Source organism: Aspergillus nomiae (genome assembly GCF_001204775.2).
Source record: "Aspergillus nomiae NRRL 13137 chromosome Unknown contig00361, whole genome shotgun sequence".
Taxonomy (NCBI): domain Eukaryota; kingdom Fungi; phylum Ascomycota; class Eurotiomycetes; order Eurotiales; family Aspergillaceae; genus Aspergillus; species Aspergillus nomiae.
Genome location: NW_015378416.1, coordinates 17555 through 31933, shown reverse-complemented (window position 1 = coordinate 31933; position 14379 = coordinate 17555). Strand labels below are relative to the sequence as shown.

The window sequence follows — 14379 nt, the reverse complement described above, 5'->3', positions numbered from 1 at the left end:
CTCGATACTTGTATAAAAGTTCATAGCGGAGCACATCCAGATAATCATACTCAGTGATAGATATTGCTACATTCTGAACGATAAGTGCAAATTTCAAGTACTACTAGTAGTAAGACAAGTATGTGTTCACATTTATATAGAGGTCACATGCCATGTAAGACAAATAACCCCCCAAGGGTATAGCTTCAAATATGGTTACTCAACTCCTCCAAATGAGAAACAAATATTTTATACCCTGACGAGACAACCAATCCACTAACCCGGCAATGTTCCACTTCTAATGTCTTAATTCCTCTTCACCAGCGAAGCATCGATCGTCGTTATGATATCGGATGTGGTACCTCTCACATTCTCTGTGTTCAGTAACTGCACTACGGAGTACACCCAATGCTAACAACCCTTCCGACTCAATTTTCTCCTTCATTTTGAAACTAATATTCTACCGAATTCGCTGAGCCTGTTAATATACTAGAATTGTTTCTGCTCAATCCGTAGAGTCAGTCTATTAGATCCTCCATGTCTACTTCATCAGCCTACTTTTTCTACCAACTCTATCATTCCACTAAAGCTACCCCCATCAACCTACTAACAAACAAGGATTGCCAATACTTATAATCAAAAAGATCAATACTTAAAATACTCATTATAATCTACACCAAACAAGCAAACACAAGATAGAGATCCGTACGCACAAGTACAGATCAGTAAATCCCCAACAACCAAGATATATAGCAAACACAACCACCATCACCACACACCACCCATTCAACCACATACAAGCACAACCATCATATACACACACGCGAGTAAAAGCTTACTCACAGAACCCTACTCCACAGAAGCTACCTCACCCCGAATACGCGACCGATCCAGGCGCCTAAAATGCCTCATCTACCTGTATACTGTGTTTCAGCCCCGAGACCCACATTGCAGCCCTTAACCCCATAATATAAGACAAGATGATTAATTGGGGCTGTCCACACACGGGATCGATTATCGTCAGATATATCAGATGCTGAGATAAGTGGCGAGGCGATCGGCGAGGGGTAATTACCGTGCTTAATTTATGTGAAACAAGGTGTTGTCGGCCTGGGTTTTCTGCGATCTTCGATCTATGTCTGATCGCGTGCTGGGCTTATTGTGTATCTACTACCGGGTTTATTTGGGATTTACTATTTGGAGTCGGAGGTGGTTCTGTGTATTTTCTTGTTTGGGTATGATTGTGTAGCTCTGGTTATTTGTTTAGTGTGAAGATTTTGTGAGTGTGCTTTATACCGGTGTGATGAATGTAAGGCATGTGTTTGTTCCTTGTCTCCCCTTCATATTTCTGGAAAAGATAATACGTTTTTTTTGTATGTGGAAGTATATTCGTTGCTAATTTCCTATGTAATGGTACTGCGCGTCTGAGTATAGCCATCCTGTCCAGACTCGAAAAACAGACAATGAACCAATTGCTAATGCAGAAAGCCTCCAAATCCATAAACTAGAAGAACATAGATAGCCCCTGTACGGAAAGTAATGAGAAAGGTCGGTCGCAAAAGCAAAACCTGCAGAATCATATATCCACCATCTTGCAACTACCCCCCTCACATACAAGTAAATAGTTTTTCACTGGCTCACTCGGCTTCAGGTCTTTGTAGAGCTTATTCCGAGTCCGCAGCCAGAATGACTGATTACCTACGAAGTCTCCCAAGTGGGAAGGGCGGATGTCAATGAGGGAAACGGTGGTCGTTGAGGTTGATATCGCCTGACCGGCTTTTGCCCGAAGTCTCTGTACAATGAGGTCCCGCACGGATGTTGGCTCGTCGGACTTGCTATTGAGACAGTCTGACGACCCGGGCCCGGCCTGGGGAAGAAGTGTTGTAGAGAGAACGCCTGTGAAGTTTCGCGAGCCAGCTTCCAGTCCGGCAATTGCATCAAGCAGTCCCACGTAGAGGAAGGGGTGCTGCAGGATCTCGACTGCGAAGGAATGGCATGTTTGACGACAGAGCAGCCGGTAGTCTTCGTCCTCGAGCAGGTTGGCGAGTCGCAACAGATTGCGCGCAATGGCTCCGTTAACTGATGGAGTGGCCGACTCGGTTCCGGTCTTTAAGCGAAGCAGAGGACCTGGCATGTCTGATGTCATGTTGGACGGTGTACTGTAGTAACCTGCCGGAGTCGATCCCACATATGCAAGGAAATTCTTGTTCAGATATTCTGGTAGTAATGTTAGTATCTATAAGATGAGGGTCTGACAGAACACCTACTCTGAAGCTGTTCTGCGAACTGCAGATAGCTGTCATCAAATGTTGCCTCATACATATCCAACAAGCCGCTAATCAAATAAGCGTAGTCGTCAGCAAAGCCTGGAGTATCACCTCGCCACCATCGCGATAAATACGCCACAGTTGCCCGGTTGGTTTATCATAAAGATCATTTTTGATAAAGCTAATTGCTTTTGCCGCTGCCTCCCTGCACTGCTCTGCCTTGGAGCTTTCAATGTGCTCAAACAGAGCACTGCATTTGGCGAGTGCCCCAATGGCTAGCCCGTTCCAGGCGACAATGATCTTGTCGTCCAGATCAGGGCGGACTCGTGTTCGTTCCCGATACTCGTGCAGTTTCTGCTTCGCCGAACGAATGATTCTTACCACTTCTTCTTCTCCTAACCCAAATTCTCTTGCCAGTTTGCTCGGTGTTACCTTTATGGAAAGCACGTTCTGGTTCATAAATTCGTCGTGTGGATCGTTCTCGGGGGAGATATTACCGTCCGGATGAACACCCCAGTGACGAGCACAAACCCCAGCATCCCGTTGACCGAGCACTTGTGTCAGCTCCTTCAGTGTCCAGACATAGTATGCTCCCTCGCGTTTCTCCGTGTCGTTCGGTGACGGCAGGCTATCCGCGTCTTCCGAAGAGTGAAAAGCACCAGTGGATGACTGAATAGGAGCGGTGGTCAGATATGTGGCTAAATCATACACTGCACCTAACAGCTCAGGGTTGTGTGTTATCTTGAATGCATCCACATATACATCCAAGAGTTGTGCCTGATCATAAAGCATCTTTTCAAAATGAGGGAGGCTCCAATCAGCAGTGACACTGTATCTTGCGAAGCCATGTCCAATATGATCACGGATACCCCCACGTGCCATACTAATGAGGGTATGCACTGCCATGGCAGTCGCCTTTTCGCATTCTTCTTGACCAACAACATCCGATACCGCATTTGGGTACGCCCCAAGCCGGAGCAGAAAGCTGAGGTTGGCGGGGGTAGGGAACTTAGGTGTGCTAGAAAAACCTCCATGTACAGAATCGTAGCGAGACACAAAATGTTGGTACGCCTCCTCCAGAAGTTCAATGTCCAGATCCTCATCTGCTTCCTTGTCTCCTTGGTACGAATGTGTTCCTTCCTCGGCGAATTCCCTGAGTTGCTTTGTGATCTCCTTCGCACTATCAAGACACCGTTGCTGTTGGGTCTGCCAAACGTCCCGGAGCTTTTCCAGAATATCTACAAAGCTGAGAGTCTCATTACCTAGTAGCGTCGTCGAATTGGGTCCCGGCCAGTAGGTACCGCCAAAGACCGGTTCTAGATCCGGAGTCAAGAATACGTTCAACGGCCAGCCACCAGAGCCAGTGGTAGCTTGCACATAGTTCATGTAGATATCGTCAACATCCGGTCGCTCCTCGCGGTCCACCTTGATTGGGATAAAAGATTCATTCAAGATGGAAGCCACCTCCGGTGACATGAAGGATTCCTTTTCCATGACATGGCACCAGTGGCAAGCCGAGTAGCCGATACTGAGAAACACCAGTCGGTTATAGCGCCTGGCGAGGTTGATCGCTTCTGCGTCCCACAGTTGCCAGGCGACTGGGTTATTCATGTGGGCTCTGACATACGGTGACCGGCTGTCGCGTAGCCGGTTGACTAGCTTAGGTCCCGCATCGGTCGCGCCGTGATGAAGATGCGCATGCAAGCCTGATGGGGCCGCCATCTTGCGCCAGTATGATCTCCGCGGGAAAGTGAACGACTGCTGGGGAGTAGTAGTACACCGCCTGCTGTAGCGTAAAGACACCCCGGTCCAGCCGCGCGTCTGAGGGGCAGCGGGAGCGACTAAGTTCCAGCGAATATTTGTAGAGTACACAGCCCGGAGGCTAGTCTTGGGGTGATTGAGACTCTGTAGACACACGTGGACGGCAGGGTAACAAAGGAAGGAGGGGAAATAAGAAAGGAACAAGACACGGAGAGACTACGAGAGATGCCCGTCGATAGGCTGACCCGCATCCGGGAGATCGTCGGCCGTCCTGCGTCATCCATGCATCAAATAGCTCACGTGACTGGGGTAGATTAGTCATCGCTATCAAACAGCAGACAATGCAAACAAACAAACCAATGTATCTGCTGAGAGAAAAGTATAGTTAGGTTCTCTGGCATGGATGGTCTGAGATCTCGATGGACGTTTTCGCCCCGGATATCATCTAGAACTTCTATTGTGCTTGATGTCCACCGTGGATGACTATGCTGTCAACCGCCAACGTTGGAGAGATCAGGACCCCCGGGCCGTGGGTGCAGGGTGGCCGTGCAAGGATACGCTTTGTGATTTTTCATGATCTTTGCTGATGGCCTTTGGTTTTCAAAAGGATTTTCCACCAAGAAACTGAGCGTCTGCAAAATATCACGTCTATATCATAGAAGGTCGATGATAGCTGTCGGCGCGAAGCTCAGATTATAATATACTCTTCTTTTGGACCGAGAGATTGCCGGCTTTCCGACGATATACCCTCGGCTGCTCGAGAATACATCTCGGCTTGGATCATTTGTGTGCCCAATGGCATTCAGGAATATGAACGAGATGTACTTGGTGGTGAGACGAACAATTTGGTTCGAGACTTCGATATTGCCCAACAGATTGTCAACGCGGCTTACACTATTCTTCTGATCATTGAACGATCTATCGAACATAATGACTTCGACATATCTAATCATATCATTAGGACACTGGGCTATTTCCTCCGGTGTTGGGGATATAATGCCACTACGGTGATGCCGGATCTCTGGCTTAAAGCCTAGGTGGCTTAGCAGAAAGGAGGGGTAACAACAAGAAAATCCCAAGCGAGGTTACTGGTCTCACGTTACCTTGGTAGCAGTGTCTTTTCAAATTCAGCCATTCTTCTTTCTTGTTTCCTCTTAACTCCACACTCCCCCTATCAATATCTGCACCCGTCGTCATGGAAGCGCTTGTGGCCCAGGCCATCAGGGACACCACGACCCTTCGGAAGACGTCGGTGCCCTGGACTTTGGACGAACCTTACAACCAGGCTTACTATGTCTTTGACCCCACAACATCCACCTGGGTCTCCAAGTCGCCATCAACCAGCAATGATAATGATAGTCTAGCCATCACCGCTATTGCGCTCTATACGTGGAATATTGACTTTATGCTTCCCTTCGCCGCAGCCCGCATGCGACCAGCGCTGGCACATCTTCACCAACTCACACGCCTTCTCCCTCCAAATACTGCCCCTGTTATCTTTCTCCAAGAATGCACCCGTTCTGACTTGGAAACCATTGCTGCGACTCCGTGGGTGCAAGACCATTTCCATCTGACCGATATTGACACCGCCAACTGGGCCACCACGCAGTATGGCACTACCATCCTTGTCAGCAGGCAGTTGCCGATCACGTCTGTCTTTCGTGTCCACTACTCCCACACGCGCATGGATCGCGATGCCCTTTTCGTCGACCTCTCCATTGGGCTTGAGAAGAAGCGAATCCGCCTCTGCAACACGCACCTAGAGTCCTTGGCCCTTGAGCCTCCGTACCGCCCACCACAGATGCAACTAGTCGCTCAGTATATGCACCATGATGTGGTGGATGCTGCGCTCGCTGCCGGTGACTTCAACGCAATCCAGCCGTTTGATCGCACTTTGCATGTGGACAACAGTCTCAAGGACGCATTCCTAGAACTAGGCGGAGAGGAAGACACCGAGGAGGGATATACATGGGGCCAACAAGCAGCAACTAAACAGCGGGCGCAGTTCGGGTGTTCCAGAATGGACAAGGTCTATTTCCGGGGGTCGGTCAAATTACTGAAGTTTGAGCGATTTGGAGAAGATATCCTGGCAGAGGGAGACGAAGAAAGGAGGCAGATCGTAACTCTGGGATTCGAGAAGCCCTGGGTTACGGATCACCTGGGGGTTATGGCGGTAGTGGATGTTCAACTCAGCACGAAGGGGCAGCTTTGAGTGGACATAGGAGGATAATTTGATCATGTCATCTGGCCCGGGTTGTGAGTACGTTTCTCTGCTCTCGGCAGAGTGGATAAAAGTCTACATGTATTCTATTCAATGCTTGCCATGACATTCCTCAGTTTAGGTATGTTCCCTACAATAACAATCCTCTTCAAGCTGGAATACTGAACTACTACGTTTGCAGGACAACATAGGTACTGGATAGTAGTAGATTCAATAAGATCATCCTTCTCGCAAACTCTCAAACCGAAAATAAACCGTCGTAATACTCTCGATTCCTTATCTTGCAAAGCTACCGAGAGCGTTCTGTGTCCAAAATGAAAAAAAGAAGCATATAGAGTGAAACTGTGAGCCAAACCGGGTCCCCGAGTATGGCTAAAGCCAAGCTAGGTATGTATAATGACGCCTAAGTCTTACTGCAGATGTCGGAGTTTTGTTTGTGAGGAAAGGAAGGGATGAGGAAAGCTATGTATTACGGCGTCCTTATATCTCGCAACTTAATAGGCAGTAGACACTTACAAGGAAAGCCATAAGCTTGAAGTTGATCTGATAATTATATACGTTTGACCTTCAACTTGACAGGAACAGATGGTTTGCGGGGACTATGCAACTTGCGGTCTGGCATCGGCGGCTCAGCGACGGTGTCGCCTTGGTCATTGCATAGTGTGAACTGAAACTTAGAAACAAAACTGCTTATAAGAATCGCCACAGTGAGCTTGGCAAGCTGAGACAAGTGGCATTAGCTGGACCATCACAATATCGGTGGACTGTAATATACTTACTCTCATACCCACTACGTTATGCCGCGTCACATTAGCTGTTGATCCTGTTTGTGTACAATAGACGAGATCCCAACTTACCACATGGATGCCGGCCAGCTCCCCAGCCAAGATAACTGAGTGGAATATCGTTGCTTTGAGACCCATTTGGGAGATATCTACCGGGGTCCCACAGGTTTGGATTAGGGTAAATATCTGGGTTGAAATGGACTTCATCAACGAGATAAAGCTGTCCGGGATGTCAGGCTTTGGGTTCGTGTGAAGCGCAGGCGTCAGGAAAATCAATACGAACAAGATAGGCGTCTTTCGGTATGACCTCTCCAGTATTCCCAATCGGCACACTTTTGCCGCTAATATTTCTGCGGAATGTTGATCCAGCTAGATGAAGCCTGATACACTCGCGCAAACATAGCTGTATCAGAGGAAACTCAGACTCCCACACGTCAATGCTCAGGCGTCCGAAAGTTTCCTGAGGTGTTTCGTCTGGAGCTCCATGCCTTTTTAGTACAGAACCGACCTCAGCACGCACGAGATTGAGCCAGTGTGGATTTGTAGCTAGGTAGACCAGCAGCCAGGCAGCACAGATTGGAGTATTGACTTGACTTGCAAACAACGTACCAAGTACAAACTGATAAAGATCTGTCTGTTAGCATTTGAGGAAAATCTATTTGATCAGACTGGGCCATCATAGAGCTTGACTTATGATTGACCCATGGGTGTTGGATCCACTGACGCCAATAATCTCTTTAATGGGGGTTCCGCTTTTCGCGAGCGATTGTGACACATCGTCAATGTTTTGGTCACTGTCTTCTCCCACTTGAAGAAGTCGTTTGAAGGTTTGATATAGTTGTATGCCTGCACCGAGTCGTCGAAGAAAAGCTGGGGTGGGCAGCCATGGGAAGATGATGCGCGATGGAGAAGTCCCATCTTCGATCCGTTCGAATAACTTGAGGGTCGTGCTACAGAGCTCCTCTGAGTCGGCTATCTTGTTGAAACCGATGACTCGCATCGTCGACTGGTACACAATGTAGCCGACCTCGTCGAAGATGTCAATAATGCCAGTGTGGGTATTGGGGTCTGTCGCATTATTGAAATTAGTGTTGATGTCGTTAACTATGCGCGGGAGATTTGCCACAAGGTTATCTTTTGACATCATGCCGGCAAGAGTATTACGAAACCATTGGGATGAATGAAGTGCCTCATCAGGAGGACGGGGCGAGGCCTCGAAGGATGGAGTTGTAGCTAAGAGAAGTGTGTAGCTTTGCTAAGGTAAGCCGATATCAGGTTTCTGAGGATAACTACGCTCAAAGCTACTAACCCTTGGCTCAAGTCCATTGCTTTGCTCTGAAAGAAAACTTTGCGGGCTTCGAGACCCGAAATCCCAACAATCTGATGTTTGCCAAAGTGAAAGCTGAAGCTGCCCGTTTTAGACAAAGAAATGCCATCGAAGTACATGCTGTACCGGTCTGAAAAGAATCGTAGCACGCCGAGAATAGGATAGCCCTCTGCGAGTGGCCGTGGTGCTTCATCAGGAAAGGGTGTCTGTCTGTTAAGCTGAAGGAAGAGGACGCAAAGACCACAGAGTAACGGCAGAAGGATAACAATAACCCAGAATCCACTCTGGAGTGCCGTTGAAAGATCCAGCGGCATGATCTGAGTGTCTTCCATGACGTCTATTCGTGAACCAAATGGTATGAGAGCATTTGGTAAATGACACTGTGTACGTTAGTATTCGAAATAATTTATCCCTCTCTGAGTCGTTCCTTTGGCAGGAACAGTTCTTCCACTTATCACGCTTACCTCAGAAGCTATATGATATATCAGATCAGTCCAAAGCAATAAACGACGCGACTCCAAAATTTTCTCTCCGAAGAAGACGAAGTTGAAGTTAGCAAGCTTACTCCGTACAACCCTTCATATTCGTATAAACCTGGGAACCTCTATGCGTCCTTCCTGGTCGGCTGGATTTACAGATCTATGTAGATCGATTTGAGTCTGCACGGAAAACAACATAAAGGTCTCCAGGTAACTAATAGAGGTGAACACGTAATAAGCAAGACCACTAAAGGTAAGAACGGCAGCTCGGAGATGTTCGGATGTATAATTTTGCCCCAATAATGTATCTAGGTCGTGGCGGTCGGCATGTAAGAGGTCAGACCGCTAAGGTTATCTGGACTCTACGCAAGGGCTTTTATCCGACGATCAAATCTTGCTTTCCCTTTCCTGATGCAGCCACAAAATTCCATGTCACCCCTTTGAATTCCTCTCTCTCTTGAATGGTCACGGAATATTGATCTGCCGGTGGACTCAATGATGCAGCCATTGCCTTCACATTGGTGGTAGGCTGTTTCCAAGTGCCCTCAGGAGGATAGATGTCAAACCGCATGATCAGCATCGCCATAAGAGCCATGATTTCACCTGCAGCTAAGTGACGACCAGCGCACATATTTGGGGATATACCAAATGACATAAATGCTGATGCTTTGTTCTTTGGAGTTCCTGTTAAGAATCGTTGAGGATTGAACTCATTCGCATCCAGCCCCCATGTAGATTTACTTTTATTGATCACTGCAGCTGGAATCACAAGCACAGAGCCAGCGTTGATCAGCCATGATTCATCTAGGACGGTTTCCGAGTGAACCACTCGTAACTGAGCCGAGTTTGATCGAACCCGAAGTGTCTCTTGAAATGATGCAAGCAGCAGTGGACAGTTGTCTTGAACTGCCGCCAAATCGACCGTATGGACACCGTCGCAGTCGACAGACAATGAACTCTGTTGTATTTGCTCTCTGAGTTCTTTGAGTAGATCTGGACGGGAAAAAATGTCAAAGATGACCCAGAAGCAGGTAGGAACCGTATTCGAGAGAATCCCAAGACCCATCACGATTTCAAGACGAGCAATATCCTCCAACGCTGCTCCAGCATCGTGTTGCGTTTTCCATCTCGTGTACACCATCTGTGACGCTTCTAAGTGACCGCCTGCATCGAAATACTCCATGAAAGCGTTGGCAAGATACTCTCGCCCCGTCCAAGCCTTCCGTGCGAACAGCCAAGGTGCGAAATCCATCATGAGGGAATTCAGACATTTCTCAATTTCCCTATACGTTATCTGATTAGTGATTAATGCGCCAAACTGGATCAGGATGTCTTTCGAATTACCAGTAGGCTTCGCGGGCAACGGCACGACGGTAGGGGTTTAGCGACCCGTAAATCGCCTCCGTCGTGGCGAGGGTGAGTGTGAGACTACACCATTGAAAGAGATCAAGTCCGCCGCGATGGTCTTTCAAATCTTGGACGCTCCGTTGCAGACAGGGAATAATCATCTTGTTCATTTGGTCCAATCCTTCGCCCATGAGAGTGTGTCGCATAGTAGCTGTTGTTTGATGCCCGAGCCCTTGACCTTGGGATGATTTTTCACGAATCAGTTGTAGACCAGGCCCCTTGATGCCCCCAACACACTTTGCAGTGCGAGTTATCAAGGGGTCAAAAGACATGGTGCGATAACTGCGCTGAACCGCCGAGACTAGCCCCGGTGACTTGATGATATACACCTTTTGGGACAGGATTCTTATGCTGAAGATGGGTGCCGTTGTTTTCGCGCTGTACGTATCAGCGCACAGAACGGCATTATCATACCTAGCAACTTTACCTCTGCAATGGAAAATACTTAAGTCCATAGTAGGCGAATGCGACCAGGTGGCCGATCACGGGAACTGCACTTGAGATCAATGGTGGCTCGAGATAATTTCTTGGCCTCTGAGTTTTCGGTCGCAGAAGGAGAGCTAGTAAAAGGATTACAATGGCCAATACGGCGACCGGCGCCTTATCCAACATGCTCATGGCGTCTGAATACTGTGGCTATGGAAGTCTCTGGGATGATGGTGCTTAGAACTAACTTCGAAGAGACCGTAAATCGGGGTCCGATTCTAAGCATCCGAACTCCTACTAAAAGTGATTTAGTGTATGCAAAATGATTTTCAATCTTTGGCGCCTTTTTCTTTTTTGCGTGCACAAGTTTATTGAAAATGGTCAGTTTTCAATGCTTATAACTCAACCAATTCAGTCCTGATTGAAGGCATAAAATCAGTACTATCGAAAGTATAAACTATCCACGGTAAAGGACTGGCTATTTTTCAAAGTTTTACGCGTAAAAAATCAAACATTATGCCAAGAACTGCACGATATAGAGAGAACATCTGATCTGTCGAACCTGAGAAAGACCACGCTTACAATTCGTGTTGAATGATGTGCATTGCAATCAGGTAAGGGGAAGCTCGCTTACGGCTGCCAAAACTAGTGCCAGACCAAGTACGTATACTCAATAGCGAACAATTGCGAACAAGTTGAGCTGGTAAAAGTACTGTGCAAATATAGCCGTCAGATAACTTATAGGGTTGATCACGAAGAACTACATTAAGTCTGTGAATGGTACCTTGTTACCCTCTCATATACTATTTTTGGCACTCTTGCCCAACCTACAACACAATAAGTATATTCATGTTTTCTAGATGGTGGTTAATCAGTGTGACTGTGTGAATACTGAGAAGTCTTGTTAATATTAGGGGTTCTCAATAATTGTTGTTATAAGACGCTACGAACCCTAATGTGGATATGTTTGAAAGTTAGTGTTCCACTGATTATTTTACTCGATGTGGTGTCTTCACCGCTTATCATTATTGTAGCCAATATAGTATCGGGCCACTGGGCCTTGATATGTAGGTACATATGATAGATTTCCTTTTGCCAAAGTCGTACAGCGTGTGCTAGTAATTCTGCGCTTGACAATAGGGAATTGAGTGGGCTTGATCGGAATTAACATCCAATTCCACAGTCATCACAACATTCGTGAGCAACTCCATATGTTCCGTCACGGCACAATTTCTGGTAAGACCCGTCTTAAGTCAGTCCGCTCTTGAAAAGTCGTTTTCAGGTAATAGGTGCTAGCTTACCCCAAATTCTCCAGCGCATCCATCCTATTCAAATCTCTTGTCAGCTTAGGATTCCCACAGAAAATGACTCTTGATCTGTATGCTCATACATCATATCCGTTTACCTGTCTCCTTTCCACTCGATAATTCGTCTCTTCTCTTGATCCTGCCACCGCAAAAGCAGCAAATAGAACGGTAGAAACAATAGTCAAGAGCTTCATCGTGAAGGCTTCTGTCTTTTTCTTTTTCTTTTTTTTGGTAAAGGGTTAAGAATTGATAGAGGATTGATCACTTGTAGCAATAATATACGCGATATGATCTTCGGAGAAGAACAGGGCCACTCGTAGTCTATCCATTACCATCATGGAAAAGATTTCCGCTGTGTCTCGATGTTGAAAATCGTATGATCAACAAACTATCCCATTCTCCTAAGCAAGGAGCAAGGTCTATTAGTGCAGATCGGGGCAATTCCATTCTATTGAAGCTGGAGTGCTGCACAATACCTCTCCCAAAGATACATACAAACCCCAATGTTCATACACTACTAGTATTCTACAAGATATAATATCTTCACCGCTTATAATTATTGTAGCTAATATATGATCTGTATACAAGTGTGTTCTAGCTGCTATCTGAGGACCGGGCTATTTCGGCAATACATGGAAACAGAGACAATAGATGACGCGTACAATAGTCTAGCAACTTTAGTTGTTGCAGGACACGGCAAACGCAATTTTATATGACATATGAAAGTAGGGCAGCGGCCGCCGCCAACTTCAAGGCTATTTTGCTTGTCAATGAAGTATTGAGAGGCTTTTACAGTGAGTAGTGCCGCATTTAGCTAGAATTGCACGAGTTTGCATCTCCTAAGGGTTGTTGACGATGAATATCTTGGGAGGAAAATCCTCTTCATTTTTCTTAGTTGCCACGGAGCTGGCTGGGCCGCAGATCTCATGGTCACTGACAAATAAATAGAGGCTGAATCAGAGATCTACGAATCTGAAGCTTACCGAGCCCAGCCCGAGTGATCTCTGATTCAATGCATCAGATCTCGCTTACTAGCGTCCGAGATATGGATCGCCCCACATGCAATAGGACACTTGATTTGGAAGTCCCCCTCAGAGTTGAACTGCAACCAGAGTGCATCATCGTACTATGTGTGCAAGCTAGTGGCCAGTCCCATGGAAACATCTCCAGGAGACTGGCCCCTAAATTGACCCGACAGGAGGCTTAGGCAAACTCTTGCTGGTGTTGGGGAAAACTCCAGCAACACTGGGCTCTGCTCATGTACTTTTGACACCTTTTATTAATTACCTGCGTAGACTTCACGAGTGCTCCCAGGAAGAAATTTGCCAAGGCGTTTGGTAAGCCTCGTGGTACCAATCAAAGTCCCCGGAAATGCAGAAGTGATCGTGCCCCAGTCCTTGACTCCTTGCAGATCGGGCTCTGTCTCGGAGGAGACCATGCTAGACGGTCCACTTACGCCACAGCATCAGATCTGCAAGATACATGACTTTCTACGCAATGCATGCAGCATTACGTATAGTGACATTCTCACCGTATTTCACTGTTTTCAGGCTCCCTCAAGCTGAACAATTCTGATGCCAGATCAGGTCAAGATCTCCTGGTAGATTTCTCGAATACTACGCAAGCCGACTTTTTGTCAGTACATGACCCAATCTGGTATCAGAATAGGACCTAGATTCTTCAGCTTGATTGAGTCTTCGAAGACTAAATGGCGGTGAAAAAGCAATGTAATGTATTGTTATGAAAAAAAGTCGGAATGTCGGACCAATGTGAACCTAGCTTAGGAGACACATATTCTATCCCTTACTTGGCTCAGCCGTAGTATTCATAAGATTAATATTCTCGGTATATATAGGGATCCTCTGCTGTATAGTAATTATATAAACGAAATCTCAGTCTCCGACCTTTTCCAAAATTCATCTGTTAAACTATCTTTTACCCTTGTGACGGCTATAATGAAGTCTTTCGGCAATATGAAGCTTATTGCTATCCTTTATGCAGTTATGTTTATTGCTGTTGCAATAGCAGGACCCATACAATCTGATAGTGAAACTAAAAAAAAGGGCGTAAGGATATAAGCTTGTTCTTGCTTAAGAGATAATGTGGGAATATATAGGGTGACAGCTGAATATGGATAGGGTGTATGTCAACCCTTTCCTACTCAAGGGATAATATGATGATATTTAGGCTGATGGCTGACTATGGATAGCTTGTATGTACTAAATATCATCCTGCTTCAGAGATAATACAAGAATCTAGGCTAACAGAGATGGGATATGGACAGCTTGTATGTCAACCCCTTCCTGCTTGAGGGATAATGTGATGATATTTAGGCTGACAGCTGAATATGGATAGGGTGTATGTCAACCCTTTCCTACTCAAGGGATAATATAATGATATTTAGGCTGATGGCTGACTAT

General features: G+C 46.5%; 4 protein-coding genes across 4 annotated transcripts; 1 reads left to right on the top strand and 3 right to left on the bottom strand.

Annotated features, from left to right (window-relative positions):
* Nucleotides 1-1454: 1454 nt before the first annotated feature.
* Nucleotides 1455-3968, bottom strand: ANOM_009875 (thioredoxin domain-containing protein; the record flags this gene model as incomplete). The annotated part of the gene is made up of 4 exons (XM_015555131.1): nt 1455-1547; nt 1595-2196; nt 2247-2345; nt 2381-3968. The coding sequence occupies 4 exons, from the start codon at nt 3966-3968 to the stop codon at nt 1455-1457; spliced, it is 2382 nt and encodes a 793-aa protein (XP_015403191.1).
* Nucleotides 3969-5202: 1234 nt separating this feature from the next.
* Nucleotides 5203-6219, top strand: ANOM_009874 (endonuclease/exonuclease/phosphatase family protein; the record flags this gene model as incomplete). The annotated part of the gene is made up of 1 exon (XM_015555130.1): nt 5203-6219. One exon carries the CDS (start codon nt 5203-5205, stop codon nt 6217-6219), a length of 1017 nt encoding a protein of 338 aa, XP_015403192.1.
* A 559-nt stretch (nt 6220-6778) lies between these two features.
* ANOM_009873 (uncharacterized protein) lies at nt 6779-8672 on the bottom strand (the record flags this gene model as incomplete). Its single annotated transcript, XM_015555129.1, has 6 exons — nt 6779-6949; nt 7008-7018; nt 7086-7233; nt 7297-7632; nt 7738-8263; nt 8323-8672. The coding sequence occupies 6 exons, from the start codon at nt 8670-8672 to the stop codon at nt 6779-6781; spliced, it is 1542 nt and encodes a 513-aa protein (XP_015403190.1).
* Nucleotides 8673-9195: 523 nt separating this feature from the next.
* ANOM_009872 (cytochrome P450) lies at nt 9196-10838 on the bottom strand (the record flags this gene model as incomplete). Its single annotated transcript, XM_015555128.1, has 3 exons — nt 9196-10102; nt 10164-10604; nt 10654-10838. 3 exons carry the CDS (start codon nt 10836-10838, stop codon nt 9196-9198), a joined length of 1533 nt encoding a protein of 510 aa, XP_015403188.1.
* Nucleotides 10839-14379: the final 3541 nt, after the last annotated feature.